The sequence below is a fragment of the Melanostigma gelatinosum genome, assembly GCF_949748355.1.
Source record: "Melanostigma gelatinosum genome assembly, chromosome: 12".
Taxonomy (NCBI): domain Eukaryota; kingdom Metazoa; phylum Chordata; class Actinopteri; order Perciformes; family Zoarcidae; genus Melanostigma; species Melanostigma gelatinosum.
Window position 1 is genome coordinate 22,639,795 of NC_136645.1, and position 16,164 is coordinate 22,655,958.

At 40.3% G+C, this 16,164-nt stretch overlaps 1 protein-coding gene across 2 annotated transcripts in view; it reads left to right on the plus strand.

Moving 5' to 3' along the window:
* Nucleotides 1-4,984: 4,984 nt before the first annotated feature.
* Nucleotides 4,985-16,164, plus strand: part of LOC306785440 (stromal membrane-associated protein 1-like) — a 110,056-nt gene continuing 98,876 nt past the window's right edge. For both annotated transcript variants that reach the window (XM_079279816.1, XM_079279817.1), the window contains exon 1: nucleotides 4,985-5,200. In XM_079279816.1, the coding sequence (XP_079135942.1) occupies nucleotides 5,083-5,200 (118 nt within the window). In that variant the 5' untranslated portion in view covers nucleotides 4,985-5,082. The remainder of the gene's footprint in view (nucleotides 5,201-16,164) is intronic.

Genomic DNA, 16,164 nt, shown 5'->3' on the forward strand with positions numbered 1-16,164 from the left:
GCGATATATTGTGCAGTCCTTTTAAAACCATTAAAAGCATCAAAACATAAGGCAAAAGAAAAGGAGATTTAACAGCAATTAAGAACAGTGTAAGAAATAAAATACAGTAATAAAATGCAGAAATGCAGGAAATTGATTAATATATTAATTTAATGTGGTTCAATTAAAGGCAGCAGCAAACAGAAAAGTCTTCAATCTTGCTTTAAATGAGCTGAGGGTCTCAGCAGACCTGCAGCTTTCTGGGACTTTGTTCCAGATGTGAGGAGCAGAAAAACTGAACGCTGCTTCTCCATGTTTAGTTCTGACTCTGGGAACAGAAAGTAGACCGGTCCCAGACGACCTGAGGGGTCGGGATGGTTCATAAGGTAGTAGCAGATCAGAGATCTATTTTGGCCCTAAACCATTCAGTGCTTTGTAAACCAACAGTAGGATTTTAAAGTCAATTCTTTGTTGGACAGGAAGCCAGTGCAAAGACATCAGAACTGGGGTGATATGATCCACCCTCCTGGTCTTAGTGAGGACTCGAGCTGCAGCGTTCTGAATCAGCTGCAGCTTTCTGACGGACTTTTTACAGAGACCTGTAAACACACCGTTACAGTCGTCCAGTCTGCTGAAGATAAATGCAAGGACAAGTTTTTCCAAATTCTGTTGAGACATAAGTCCTCTAATCCTTGATATATTCTTCAGGTGATAGTAGGCTGATTTTGTAATTGTCTTGATATGGCTGTTCAGGTTGAGGTCTGAATCCATAACTACACCTAGATTTCTGGCTTGGTTTGTGGGTTTTAACATCAGTGACTGAAGCTGAGCGGTGATTTTCAATTGTTCGTCCTTGGTACCAAAAACAATTACTTCTGTTTTGTCTTTGTTTAATTGAAGAAAATTCTGGCACATCCAGTTGTTGGTTTGTTCAATGCAGTTACCCAGCCCTTGTATGGGATTATAGTCCCCTAGTGACACAGTTATGTAGATTTGTGTGTCGTCTGCATAATTATGATAACACACTTTGTTGCTTTCCATAATCTGAGCTAGTGGAATCATGTAGATGTTGAACAGAAGAGGCCCCAGTATTGAACCTTGGGGAACACCACATGTCATTTTAGTCAGCTCTGATGTGTAATCAGCTACAGACACAAAGTATTCTCGGTCCTTCAAGTAGGATTCAAACCAGTTAAGTGCTGTGCCAGAGACCCAGATGTTTAGTCTTTCTAGGAGTATGGCATGGTAATGCAATTAAAGAACACTGTGCTAAGGGAATGCTTCAAAATATTGACAATAATACAAATAAATGATATATAAACACACACAACCTGTTCTGACACCATAAATTCAAACATCGACATGTCAACGAGCCATCTTAGACATTTTGTTGCTCTCTGGCTTGATTTGAGAATACCTTCAGTAAAATGTTGCATTTGCAGCAGGAAGTCTGCAAGCTGTGGTCAGTGGAAGTCTCGCCGGTCCATTGCAGCGCGGTAGTTCTCCATGAAAGGAGAACTCGGGCAGCGACTCTGTGGACAGCCTGTATTACAGAGACCGAGATTCAGAAAGCTCCGTCTCCGTTTTCTTCCTCTGCTGTCTCAGAGACAAACTGCTGAAGGGTCTGGCAGAGCGCTGATCCAAGACAAGTTTGCATTTTCGGAGCCACTACACAACAGTGGCATGTATGCCCGAAGCGGCATTGATGGGGTTGCAAAGTTCCATCAGTATGGATGATTTGAATGTACAATAGCCGGGAAAATCCAGATAATGTAACCTTGCAAACCACTGATCGAGCAAAGTTTGCAAATTCTAAAAATATAGAACAAAACTCGTCTTGAAACTCATGTACACACTATGACCAGATTGAAAAAAAATAAATAAAAAAGAGACAGAAAAACAAAAAGTTTACACCATTTATTATTTTCCAGGATAAAAAATGTGGTTAAATAGAAAACAATAGTTGTGAAATTGCACAATTTTAAAGCAGCACTTGCAGTATGTTGTTGTCAAACAAAGGTGAGGGTGGAAGTGGCCACAGCAGGCAGTAAACACATCCAATAAACTCCGCTCCATTGTGTATTGAGAGGAGCAACAACTGCACATTTCCATGCAGCTGGTAACTCATACAGGCAATGACGGTTCCCCCTCTCTTACAGTTGTAATAAACATGTCTGATGCGTAAACACACAGATGACCACAATATGTCTGAATGTTTCTGCAGAAAGTCATAGAGGTCGCCAGCACAGTGCATTAATGCAGCATCTAATGACTCCCGACCTGATAAAAACTTAAGGTGTACAGCTCTGACTTAGGGTCAGAGATGGTCTGACCCTTGGGCGTAACAACATCCACCTGTGAAATGTAGTTTTTACATTTCCGCTCAATAACTTCTATTCCTGTACAAACAATCATTGACTGTTCCACTGCAGCGGTGGACACGGGCGATTTACGAGACAATGGGCCCCTGGGCACAGGAATGTAAAGGCCCCTCCTACATAAGGCCAAGAGCCGCATATTCAAAGGGACGGTTTTGCGGTTTTGCATCTCTATGGAGTGGTCTCACCGACGTCACGATCTCCTTAGTTACGAGGTCGGTCGGCCATGTTGGAGTACATACAGATCCTACATGGCGGCGAGTAAACAAGGAAGTGCGGCGAAAATACAATACTTTGAATCACTGGATAGTGCATCAAAGGTTCGCTACCTGGCCAAATTGAAGGTTATTGGTAACTTGGATCCCTATACGATGAGTATAGGGATATATATATATATATATATATATATATATATATGATCTGACGTTAAACTCATATCAAGCAATGCTGAGGCTGCATCTCTGTGTTTCGCCTGTTGTACACGCTCGACACGTCTCTGGTACCGACTGCTGTCACGGGCCGATGAAGCTTCGGTAACCTTCTCATGTCCAAGTTTAATTTATATTTCCTTTATTAAATACTGTTCACAAACGAATTTGTAAATAAAATCACTGACCACTTATAAAGTGATCCGCACATACTCTAGTGTACGCCAAATTCCATTCCTTTATATCGCGAGAGATGCGTGACAGCCATTTCTCGCGACGTCGCTTGGATAGCTCCTTCGTGTTATTTCCTTGATGTGTAATGACCGCTGGCAAACGAAAGAATGATTTCTTGTCTCTATCAGCTCTGCTGCCACAACCAAAGACAGCACAAAAGTTCACCACCGATAGGTTATGCGACTCAGCCGTGCATGCCAGTGGCTTTGTGTGTACTCCAACATGGCCGACAGCTAAACTGTGACGTCACACGAGACCACTCCATAGTCATCTTACACCGCTTTTTGGTTACTTTGTGTCTCTCTTTGGCCATTTATTGTCTATTTATGGTCGTATTCTGTCTCTTTATAGGCGTTTAACGCCTGTTTTTGGTTGTATACTGTCTATTTTGGTTATCATGTGTCTTTTGTTGGTCATTTCCCATCTCTGTGGTAGTTTTGTGTCTCTTTGTGCTTGTTTAAAACTTCAAACAGAGGCTTTGGCCCTGGTACTGCTGTTACTGAAAATCTTTGCTGAAAAAGCTTTTTTTGGTGACAAACCGCTGTCTGAACGCTGGTATCAGACACATCCCTTAAAGATTATCTGGTCTATTTAGCTGTTTTACTGATCCATTAACCTTCCATGTCACTTTAATTATGAGTATGACGCAGGCAACCTTGGTGAGACATTTTCTTTTTTTTTATCCGAACATATAAATGCATTTGAGCTACAAGACTACAAAACTACTTTTTCCACACTCAGAAAAACTACATACAAAGCATAAAACTGGCACGCAACTAAGTCTCGTGGAATCCCCCGTCCTGATCCCAAATATGAGTTCAAAAACAGTGGTGAAAAAGCATAACAAGTAACTAAAGATGAATAAAACCAGTAACCTCTGATTGTCACTCTGTAGTAGATCCAATAACAGAAAGTTACAAAGTTACAGCTTGCGTTGAAACAATTGGTTGATTCATTGATCAGCTGTTTAAGAGAAAATCCATCCGGTACTATTCTTTAATAGGTCGCCCTATAAGTGTAGTGACCTGCTGGAAAGTAGGGTTTGTACGTTGTTTAAATTATGAAATGTTGGGGTTAAAATAATCTGCTTTAAATAAACCTTCCAACTGAATGATAACGATATCTTAGAGTCTCTGAGAGGAAGTGAGGGGCAGAATCTACCATGTGCTTTAAGTAAATCTCATTCTATTTTCAAAAACAGTCACTTAATAACTTCACTATGAAACCTAGCCCAGCAGGAACAGGAGGTGGAGAGTTGGTCTGTGTCTCTAATCACTAATCATAATAATAATAATAATAATAACAACAATAATAATAATAATAATAATAATGACAACTGTATTAGAAGTATTAGAACAAGTAAACACACACACAATCCTTGTCTTTTTCAGTCATTCAGTGTTTCAATTCCTGCTGCTTTCTACAACTTTACTTTGCAGATAAAAGATTTTATGAAGCTTATGATATAGTCAGCTTATTAATTATGATGCCTTGTTAAAGATTAAATTTCCCAACAATAAATAAAGTAGGTTATTGGGTTCACGTTGCTAGCATGCAACATTTAAATACAGCTTACATGTTGATGAACCAATATTAATAATCAAATAATATATATATATAACAACATATATTTAATATATAAGATGCAGCTCAAAGTGTTTTATCAATAGGTTATAGGTTGTATATTATATACAACATGCTTGTACATAATAGCTTTAAACTATGTGTATGTCTGCTTATCTCTTGTTGTAGCTGAATGTATTCTGTACGTGAGTTGTGTAAACTTGTATGTAAGTACATTGAGAGCTAAACCTATTTGGGCAATAAAGCGATTTCTGTTCAGATTCATGCGTAGCTGTAGAAATTCCGACAGCCGTGAAGGCAGCAGGGATGATGCTGCCTTGGATCCATATTACCTTGTTAGCAGGTTGCAAGCTATCTGAACACAGGCGGTACAGTGCGGCTTCTAGGGGGATGTCCCACCCTTTCTAATACAAGCTGAGGACTCCGTGTTTTTTTTACCGGCTCTACAACAGCGGGACTAGCTTCCAAACTTTGGCGAAATGACGACGCGGTCGGAGCGAGAAAAAGCCCAGAAACTGAATGAGCAGCATCAGGTCATCCTGTCTAAACTGCTGAGGGAAGAAGACAACAAGCTCTGTGCCGACTGTGAGGCAAAAGGTAAGCCTGACAGTGTTTGCTGTGAGCCATGTCAGGCATGCGAGTATAAAAAGATGAAATTATGGAATGATGTGGGAACTCGGCCGCTAGCGGTTTGCTAAAGCTAGCAACATATTGTAACGTTATTTATTGGGGAGTCACTTCTGTGGAGCTACGCTGAACGTTACATATATCTTAGCTTAACGCTAGTAACTAGTTTAATACAAAAGTGTGTCACGTTAATTCCGACAAAAACTAATATATATTTTTCCATTTTTAATATGTTTATGTTGTCTTATGCAAACAGATTCGGTGCTTGTCCAGTCAGAATTAAGGCAAAAACGAACTCTAATGAGCGATATTTGCGCAAGTAACCAAAAAAGTACATAATTTCCGTTTATAATTTTCAAAATAAAATCCCCATCGCGCTGTTTTTATTTTGTGTGGTGAAAATAACGATAAGGAATAATCTTTTTATTTGAATTCGTATTTATTATATGAATACATAGCACAATAAATGAGCTACACTGAGAGGTTAATGATATCACGAAATCGAATATTAGCTGAATGTTTATTTTAACATGAAAATATATTCACACTTTTTCTTCTCTTTGATATATATTTATACTTGTATTATAGCTAAATGTTCATACCTACATCCGTTCTACTTTTTTTGCTGCCCTTTTTGATTCTTTATACATATATTTTTCTTGTTTATTGTAAATTTGTGTTTGTACATTGAGAGCGGAGTGGAAACCGGAGACAAATTCCATGTATGCGTAAGCACACATGGCCAATAAAGGTGATTCTGATTCTGATTCTGAAAACTACATAACACTTTGACTCGCTTCATTGCTTGCATCAAAAATGTATAATTACACTCTAAATACTTGATGAATTACAGGACGAGCAATGTTGGTATTTGTATTTGTCATTGAGCCTGGGAGGCTGATGGTGCTCTTTTGTTTATGAGCTTCTAATGTTGTCCTTCTCGCCTAGTATATATTTTTGTAAATGTGCTCCGAAAATCCATGCTTATTTTGAAATCAGATGGGCTGTAATTCCGGTTTTGTATCGTATGGCTGGGGCTAACTTGACGCAGGCTTTACCAGACAGTATATCGATGTCATGTCCTTGACTGGTTTATTTATGAGCGGAAAACGTACGAGTCCTGTGTAGGCAACATTACATTAGTGGAGTCGTTTGCTCGCTGAATGTGCTCCGTAGAAAAAACATGCCTGCATCACATACTGTCGTATTTTTTATTTATTTTTTGCAACTGCAGCCAACACCTTCTCTGACTCGCGATACGCTCTTTAAAACGCCCCCAGAACTCAATTCAAAAATATGAAAGTTTGAGATCCCCGTGCACAGACTCTTACTTGCAGTTTCATCGCGGAGTTTCCCTTAATCTTTAGGACCCGGTCTTTAATTCGGCAGCAATCCAATACGTCAACCAGTCTTGCATTCTAATACGTTTTCAAATGTGCATGCTGCAACTTGGTAATTCACAGTGAGTGGTCACAACATCAAACAGATCAATCTAACAATGTTTTGCACAATGGATTCATAAAATAAATGATCACATGATCGTGCTGTTACCTACACGTCTTAACCTACTTGTGTTTTTTTTTTTGTAAATACGGAGGTATGAAATTCCCCGACTTTTGAGTGTGATTTGAACGTCTCGTATTGGGGCTACCTATGACTGAGATTAAATGCCTTTTGCGTCATCACCATGCCTATAAATGTAATCTGTAGCACCAGACCTCCCTCAACCGGTGACTCAGATCTGATCATAATTTACTGCTGCAGCTCTTTCCCATTATTTTATATTAATATCCGTTTAAATAGCATTTCATCATCCTGGCCTGGGGTTGTAGCTCCCTGCATGCACGTATAGTGGAATGTGACTGCACCTAAATTACCAACATTTTTACAGGATAAAATACAGTAACCCTTTGCATTTATGTGAAGTACATTCTTAATAAATAATATCCTCGTTAAAAAAAACATTTTGCTCAAATTCCACTTACTAGCTTTTTACAGATCTTTCAACGGCCTCGCTCAAGTCTTTCTCAGTGGATTAAGTTTCATGTTGAATCTCTTAAAACGAGAGACAGCGAGATCCTTCTTGTGGCACTGGCACCTCTGCGTCACTCAGCGTCAGTCTGTGTCACGCATCGTCAGTCTGTGGCACGCAGCGTCACACAGCGTCCCTCTCTGTCACTCAGCGTCCCTCTCTGTCACTCAGCGTCACTCTCTGTCAGTTCAGCGGAAAGATTCAGCTGTGGCACGCGAGCATAGTTCGGCAATTGTCAAGAAGCTGCGGAGCTGAGGGGGCGGAGCAACATTTCCTGAGACATTTCCTGAGAACACCCGTTGTTGTTACGACAGATCAGCTTCCATAAATCAGTTTTATGATTTTAGTTGAGTCACAGGAGCCCCCTGTTCTCTGTATGCATCCTTAGAGTAAGTACGTTGTACTTTTTTGTTTCTCATTCATTTTATTTCAGTATGATTTTGCTGCTTATGCAACAAAATGGAACATAATACACTTTCCAAATTATTACTTTTATAGTCACTTACAACAATCGGCTAAAATAATGAAAATAAATCATCCGTTTTAGAATCATTTAAAAGTATATATTAAAATTAAGACATAAAATGTCCAATCCAAAAATACATGTTTGAAAATATCTTCACTCTTCCTCTGCTTATATGTATATGTATGTCAGTAGGACATATGTTAACTGTTAACAGTTTACAGCATACTTAAATAAATATAAATAAATACAAAACACACGCACACTTTGTACACACACTGCAGCAATTATTTTGCAGGAATATGAGCATATTTTCCCCCTCTGGCGAAATACAACACGTCTCATGCCTTATTTTATTTTACTTCGACCTACTATACGTATCCACAGGTTATCCACGTAGATCGTTCCCTTTAACACGTTTTATAACACGATCCCAAACACGATTCCGTCTTGTCTTGTCACGTGTTTCTTGTCTTGTCTTGTCTTGTCACGCGTGTTTCTTGTCTTTTGCACATATCTCACACCGACGCCGCTCGTAGATGAAAAGCAAGACGTGTTTGGGATCGTGTTATAAAACGTGTTAAAGGGAACGATCTACGTGGATAACCTGTGGATACGTATAGTAGGTCGAAGTAATCAGCATACTTTTAGGAGAAAGGAAGTTGATTGACTGACTTGTACGAAGGAAATGGATCAATAAAACACGTATTGCTTTTCATCTACGAGCGGCGTCGGTGTGAGATATGTGCAAAAGACAAGAAACACGCGTCAACTAAAGGTTTACTTACTGCTAAAGATTTGCACGCTACATGTGTTAAATGCCATTTCCTACTTGTGTTAAATAAACGTAGTTGAACTGTTATGGAAGTCATCACAATATATAGCACTACATATAAAAAGCAGATAAACAAGTTGAATACAAGTTTGACAACACAGTATATTATTATCATTGTTAGTATATGTTACCATATGTATTGATTGTTTTATAGGCTACGTTACATAGGCTACTACTTACCACATGTACAGCAGGCCACATCATTATTTTCGTTATGTTATTGCCATCACACTACTACTATACAGCTATGTTAATAAATGCACATTAGAAGAGTGCTCTTTCAGCAACAATTAAGCCATCTGAGGCTACAAAATGGACCGATTGCTTGCAGCGTGATTCAGTTCCGAGAAAGAAAAGAAAATTACGTTCAATATAGGATCACAAAATATTAAAAACGTGGCAGGAAATTGCTGATATTATGAATGTATAACACGTTAATCTCATCACTGCACTCTATTATTAAACAGCCTCCAGTGGACCTTGCTTCAGTTACCATAGTAACACAATCAGTGATACATTTTCAAAATAGTAACACTTCTGACAGTCTGCATCCACCTACAGCTCCAGAGATCAATCTTAGCGGTCACAAGACAGTTAACATGACAGCAACGAAGAAAGGAGAACACATTCATCTTGTTTTTGCTCTTGTCTTGTGAGATTCGGAATTGTTTGAATATTCTAGAGTCAAACTTTCTATATCTCAATGCCAATACAACTGAATAAATTGAATTTGGACCACAGTATTTGACCAACATTATATCTTCTCATCTTGGCCTTTAACTTCTTCTGTTTCACCAGTCAATTCAGGATTTAAGTGTGACAATTAAATCAATGACTCAGGTAAATTAGGCTTAGTGTTTGAAAAGAATGAACCAAACATCTCTCTATATTTTTCAATTGTCATTATTTATTGCTTCATGAACTACACATGCTCACTTTTCTATTACATACAAATAACAAGTAAATACATGATGTATACAACTTGGTTGCAAATTAACCATCAACATCAAATATCTGTCACCCTGGGTCACGCTCTGTCACTCTGCGTCACGCTCCGTCACGCTCCGTCACGCTCCGTCACGCTCCGTCACGCTCGGTCACCCTGCGTCCCGCTCCGTCACCTTGCTTCACGCTCCGTCACACTGCTTCACGCTCTGTCACTCTGCGTAACCCTCTGTCCCCCTGCGCCGATTGAAATACTTTTTTTACACTACTCTGATGACTCCGTCCTGGCAGCAGGACTGGGTCCTCCGCTCCTCACTCATAGTATTATTACAACGGGGTACGTAGCGCTGTCGCTCATGAGCACAACAACACAGGCACGGGAAAGCTTCTTCTTCTCCTCCCTTTTGGTGTACTGGCGGTTGGCAAACGAATTGGCGCATTACCGCCACCAACTGGTAAAATAAAATAAGGCATGAGACGTGTTGTATTTCGCCAGAGGGGGAAAATATGCTCATATTCCTGCAAAAATAATTGCTGCAGTGTGTGTACAAAGTGTGCGTGTGTTTTGTATTTATTTATATTTATTTAAGTATGCTGTAAACTGTTAACAGTTAACATATGTCCTACTGACATACATATACATATAAGCAGAGGAAGAGTGAAGATATTTTCAAACATGTATTTTTGGATTGGACATTTTATGTCTTAATTTTAATATATACTTTTAAATGATTCTAAAACGGATGATTTATTTTCATTATTTTAGCCGATTGTTGTAAGTGACTATAAAAGTAATAATTTGGAAAGTGTATTATGTTCCATTTTGTTGCATAAGCAGCAAAATCATACTGAAATAAAATGAATGAGAAACAAAAAAGTACAACGTACTTACTCTAAGGATGCATACAGAGAACAGGGGGCTCCTGTGACTCAACTAAAATCATAAAACTGATTTATGGAAGCTGATCTGTCGTAACAACAACGGGTGTTCTCAGGAAATGTCTCAGGAAATGTTGCTCCGCCCCCTCAGCTCCGCAGCTTCTTGACAATTGCCGAACTATGCTCGCGTGCCACAGCTGAATCTTTCCGCTGAACTGACAGAGAGTGACGCTGAGTGACAGAGAGGGACGCTGAGTGACAGAGAGGGACGCTGTGTGACGCTGCGTGCCACAGACTGACGATGCGTGACACAGACTGACGCGTGCCACAAGAAGGATCTCGGCCCTGCTGCTTAAAACAGCACTCTGACGAAATCAAACTCAACACAAGGCGGGAATGACGTGTCGTTTCTGACGCTTTCAACCACAACTCATGGTCTTCCTCAGTGGGAGGAGCTGCTCGGGTGCCATGGACCTGGTTTTATACGACTACGTTTTATCTCACGAGAGTCCGTACTGAGGTCACACGATGAAGACAACTACACCCAAGACAGCTGCATCTGTTGAGGAACACCATGAGATGTGGTTGAAAGTCCTTGTTAAAAAGCTTTGCCAACACAAAGTATATCATTTTTTCGATGTGTAAAAGCTTCATTTTATATCAGTCCTGTTGTCATACTGCTGATTCTCATATAGAATTCCTATGATTATAGCAGCTGATCAAGTGTTGCTCTTTCCCACTGCACTGCATTATCTGCATCAGCCAGTGACCCTGCAGCCTGAGGTGCGTTTGCTTACTGACTCATACAGCAGCAGCATCCAGCCAGGCCCGATGTGTCATGTTTGCTATGTCACAGCTATTTTTATCCAAACAATAAATGGGCGTTGCACAATAGTTGCCACTCTGAAATAAAAAAATAATTGTTTTTAATCCTTACCGTGTCAGTCAGTTTTTAAGTGCAAAAAGATAAGAAGCTCTATCACTTTTAATTTGAAAGTCCAACTTTCATTCCAGTGTGGGGATTTTTTTTAAATATTGGAACTCTTAAGGACCTGTTCAGATTAACAAGGATACAATCGATATGCGCAATATGTAGTTAACCTTGTAGTCCAGCAGAGGGCGCGCTTAACTGTCACTCTCTGCTCGGCCGGTCTCAAGCATCACTTTATATGGGCGGCGTTCCAATGAATTGGAATAAATTGCGTGTTAGCTTGAATGCGTTGTGGAGAAGTGGATACAGCTGTTATCAATAACTATCATTACACCGCAAGTAATGCTGAAGGGTTCTTACTAAATGTGTCTGTAAATTATCTAAATGTACTTTGGAAGTGTTTTATTTTGAAAAAGTGTAAAAACTCAACAACTGCATCATTTCCTGATTGTTTTCACGCTGAAACCAGAAAAGTTTGTTTGTATCCACCGACCATGTGGTTATGTGGTTCACATAGAATGTAATATTAGTTTCAATAACAATTGTGATGTTTTTTGTGCTAACCCCAAAATCAACAATGCCACCGGGTCATGATACATTGTATGGATGTATTTTTTTGCCGCCTTGAGAACAACAAGGCGAGCTCCACCTGGTCCCACCATTTCAGAGCGACTGCAGCCATCTCAATGGCCGATATCTCCAAAACTCGGCAGCTCACAGCAAACCCACCTGGATTGATGAATAGCACATGTAAGAGGTGAACTGTCCCTTTAAGGACCTCTTTTTTATGTGAGTCACCATCTCTTTGTCATTTGTTTCAGTGAATTACCTGAAAAATAACCATTTCCTGTAAGTTCTGTACGTGAACCGGGAGCTGGTTTTTCCCTCTTTGAGTTTGACGTCTCCTCTGGATGCTGCTCTCTAAACCCAGCACAAGGCGGCGTGTTGGGTTTTATGGACCGCTCGTTTGGTCCGATCGATTAGTTTGTGTCCGTTGTGTTTGTCCTCGGCGTCGCCGGCTGCAGTCGGTGTGTTCCGGGTGTGACTCACCCGAGCCGCTCGGCTGTAATTCCACCCTCACTCCCGTCTCCTGTCGACACACACTGGCCTACATTTCCTGTGTGTGTGTGTGTGTGTGTGTGAGAGAGAGAGAGAGAGAGAGAGAGAGAGAGAGAGAGAGAGAGAGAGAGAGAGAGAGTGAGTGCCCCCCCTTATTGATTGCGGTTCCATTTCCCCCCTCGTCCTTCTTGGCAGCTAAATCCGTCCACTACTTAGAGTCCAGACTATAATTTTCACCTTTGGGTTCAACACAATGTCTCTCACACACACACACACACACACACACACACACACACACACACACACACAGGTTCAACCTCAGTGAGAGGAGTGCGTAGAGGTGGCCGGTTGGGTTCAATGTCGCATCATATTGTGAGGCAACTTGGAAATGCAACACAAACTTCATTTATTTTTCCATTTGCGTTCAGCGTCTGCGCTAACGTCGACAATAAGTCACGCCGATGAAGGCCAGAGAGAAGACGCACACTGGAGTGTTCTCGCTCAGCAGCTGATAGCTGTGATACAACAACAGGAGAGATATTTAATGGTCTGACATTTCTCTCTGACTCACATTCATCTGAAGCCGCTTTCACACTCCCAGCACGTCGTGTGAGTCCACGTGTTCCCGGAGATGCTTGAATCATTTTTTTTTTTTATACCCAAGCAAAACAAATCCAGGTTTGCATTGTGGTGACAGATCCGACTAAAGATGTGCTTTGCAGCGTGATTAATATGAAAGTCTTTTGAAAGGAACAAAAAGATGGCTTATCTCTGTGTTGTGTGCCGAAGCCGCCATCGTATCAAAGACTGGTATTAAAAACCTTTTTCTCTTCTTGGTTGACTAACACTCGCACGCTTTTGTCGACTAATAGATTAGTTGATTTAATCGATGTGTAAAACTGAGTTTCTGCTCAAAGAATCGCACAAAAGCACCACTTTAAATCCTAAATCTAAATGAGTTTCTTAGAAATACGTTCGGGATGACACAATAAAGGCTTTTACTGCAGATTTCCATTAAAAAAAACCTCTCCCAATAAGTTGACTTGGGAACAGCTGTCTGGTTCACTACCATGGTGAAGTGAAAAATAGTGTTTAATCTCATTTTTATTTAAGATTTAAGATTGTTTAATTGTTTGTTTCTCGCTAAAAAAAAAAGACGAGTGTCCCTCTGTGCAAAACAAATCGTTTTTTTTATTTTTATCAAAATGTAAGCTACAGTGACTCCAGTATATTTTAGTGCCATGTATTATATATTTGTGATGATTAATGGGATCAAATCATGACTCACAATCATTTTTGCCGTGGTAACAGTGACATGAATCGTCCCATGCTTATAACATGTCAGTCAGCACGAAAACAACCTAAAAACCTGTTTTCATAGAGTTTTTCTGTCGCCCCCGTTTACTTCCATTCATCAAGACTTTTCTCTGTTTTTTTGATTGTCCGTTCGCCGCGTAGGCATGAGAGGACAACACAACTCTCTTCATAAATTCAACGTAACACGGGGCGAATACACTAATCATTTACGAATGGTCGTCCTGTGGGTCAAGTGTCATCTTTTGCCTCCTCGTTAGTATTCTGAGCAAACCTGTTGATTTACTGTCTAAAGTCCAGTCAGCTCTCTGTTCATCATCCATGGGTAGTATGTACTCACCTTTACAGCATTGTTGAGATCAAAACAAGCAGTGTCGGCTCTTTTTGGTTTCTTTCCATGCTCTCTAGCTCTAAACTCAGTTGCCAGTTTATTAGGTACACCCAGCAAAAAAAAAAAAGAATTGCCAATTAATGTTAGTGTTTCAGCGGATGACTGTGTGGATGGATTCACCTCACTGCCTCCTATCAGCAGCAGATGGCGCCCCAGCCTCACTTTCATCCATCCATTACATTTGCTGAGCTGAATTTAAAATGCTGAACAGGTCAAACATATTCTAAATCTGTTGCTTCTCCTTCTTGTAGCACACACACAATGATGACAAAAAGCAGGTGCTAGATTGTGGAGTAGAAGTTCCTGTAGCTCGCTCCCTCACTGTGTCTGCATCCGATGAGACGAGGTGATGGCGTTTACTTGCTGTGATAATGAAGGAAGCAGTCTCTCCTCCTCATCACTGCTCACTCTGACTCGCTAACGGACCAGCAGGGGGCAGCACAGTGAGGCAGTTTTCTTTTCAAAATGATTCCAACACAGTTGTACGAGAGGACATTAAGACGAAATAAAAAGGCCATAAAACCTAAAGAGCCACTCGTCTGAAAACGATGATAAAAGATGATTCAAATGAAGAGGCAGAGCAGCAGAGCAGCAGCCACAGTGGGTTTCTGTTCGTATGTGTGCATCTCTATTAAAGTCAAGATGAGAGTGAACGATTTCCTTTTTTAAATCCCTTTAGGTCACGTCCCCGGTCATATCGTGCATCTATTTTACATCAAACGCAAGAAAAAAAAAATCTATATCTGCATATTTTTATCTCAAAATCCAATCATCTTTTCGTCCTGTAAAATAAAATGTGAGGTGCGCTTACATAAGCTAGCTAGAAATGCACGGATGCTGATATTGACTCAAAAAGCTGGATTGGGTTTCGGTGAAGAACGGCTGATCTGGTATTGTCTATTATTAATGATTAAACACCAAAGTCCAGTTATCGCTGTCATAGGTGCGTCCCACCGTGACCCAGAAACATGCTCGAACTTCCGTTTCACTGGGCCTTCGAAGTGTGATCCTGTGATGTCATCCTCACTGGTATCTATTTCTGTGTGTGTGTGTGTGTGAGAGAGAGAGAGAAAAAGCTCATTTGGGTCTAATCAGGTCAGCTGTCTATTTTCGCCCGAACTTCAATGCAGAGCAAGTGCAACGAAGTAAAACTGTCACAGAGTGTGAACAACCCACATGAGACACAGACAAACGCACATTACTGTTTCATGCATATCTGTTCAGCATCAGCTGCATGTATGCTTTCATCTGAAGACTAGGTGAAGGTCGTTTTAAGGGGGGGGGGGGGGGGGGGGGTAAAGGTTGTTTTTCCACCAGGTATTGTTGATGGATTCTGTGAACAGTAGTTATTGTTTTTTAAAAGGCCAACGGATAGAAACAGATTCCGATAGGACAGTAGCATCCAAACAAACAACAGGTTGATATAGTCAGGGCCATAAGTATTTGGACTGTGACACAGTTTTTCTAATTTTGGTTATTTACACAACTCCAATGGATTTGAAACTAACCAGTCAATATGTGGTTGAAGTGTAGATAGATAGATAGATAGACTTTATTTCAGACTCGGGGTCCATAGAGACAAATACATAAAAAGACAGACACAAACAATGAAAGTACATCGGCCTAGCAATGCCTTACAAAGAGACAGCTGTACCAATGCGTGTGGTGCTAAACCTTATGTTGGTTAAAACAAGTATGATTGAAAACTATCATTTTCAGCGTCATTCAGTCGACAGATGGATTTATACATGAGATTCCTTAAAACAGTTTGGAAAGTGTTGACTCGTGCAGCCACATTTCACCAGCACTACTCCATCTCGGTCTCTTTAAAAGTATTCTCATGGCGTCATTGTACGCTACTTGAAGTCTCTGTAAACTCTTTCTTTTGTAGTTTGACCACAAGTGTGCAGTGTAGAGTGGAGTACAATATGCTCTGAACAGACATCTTCACTCCATCTGTACACAGACCAAACTTGCGTGAGAGACTGTTTGCTTGTGCATACATCATACCACATTGCCTAGAAATGTCGTTATCATCAGACATGTGTTCTGTTATAAAATGACCAAGATATTTTACTTCACCAC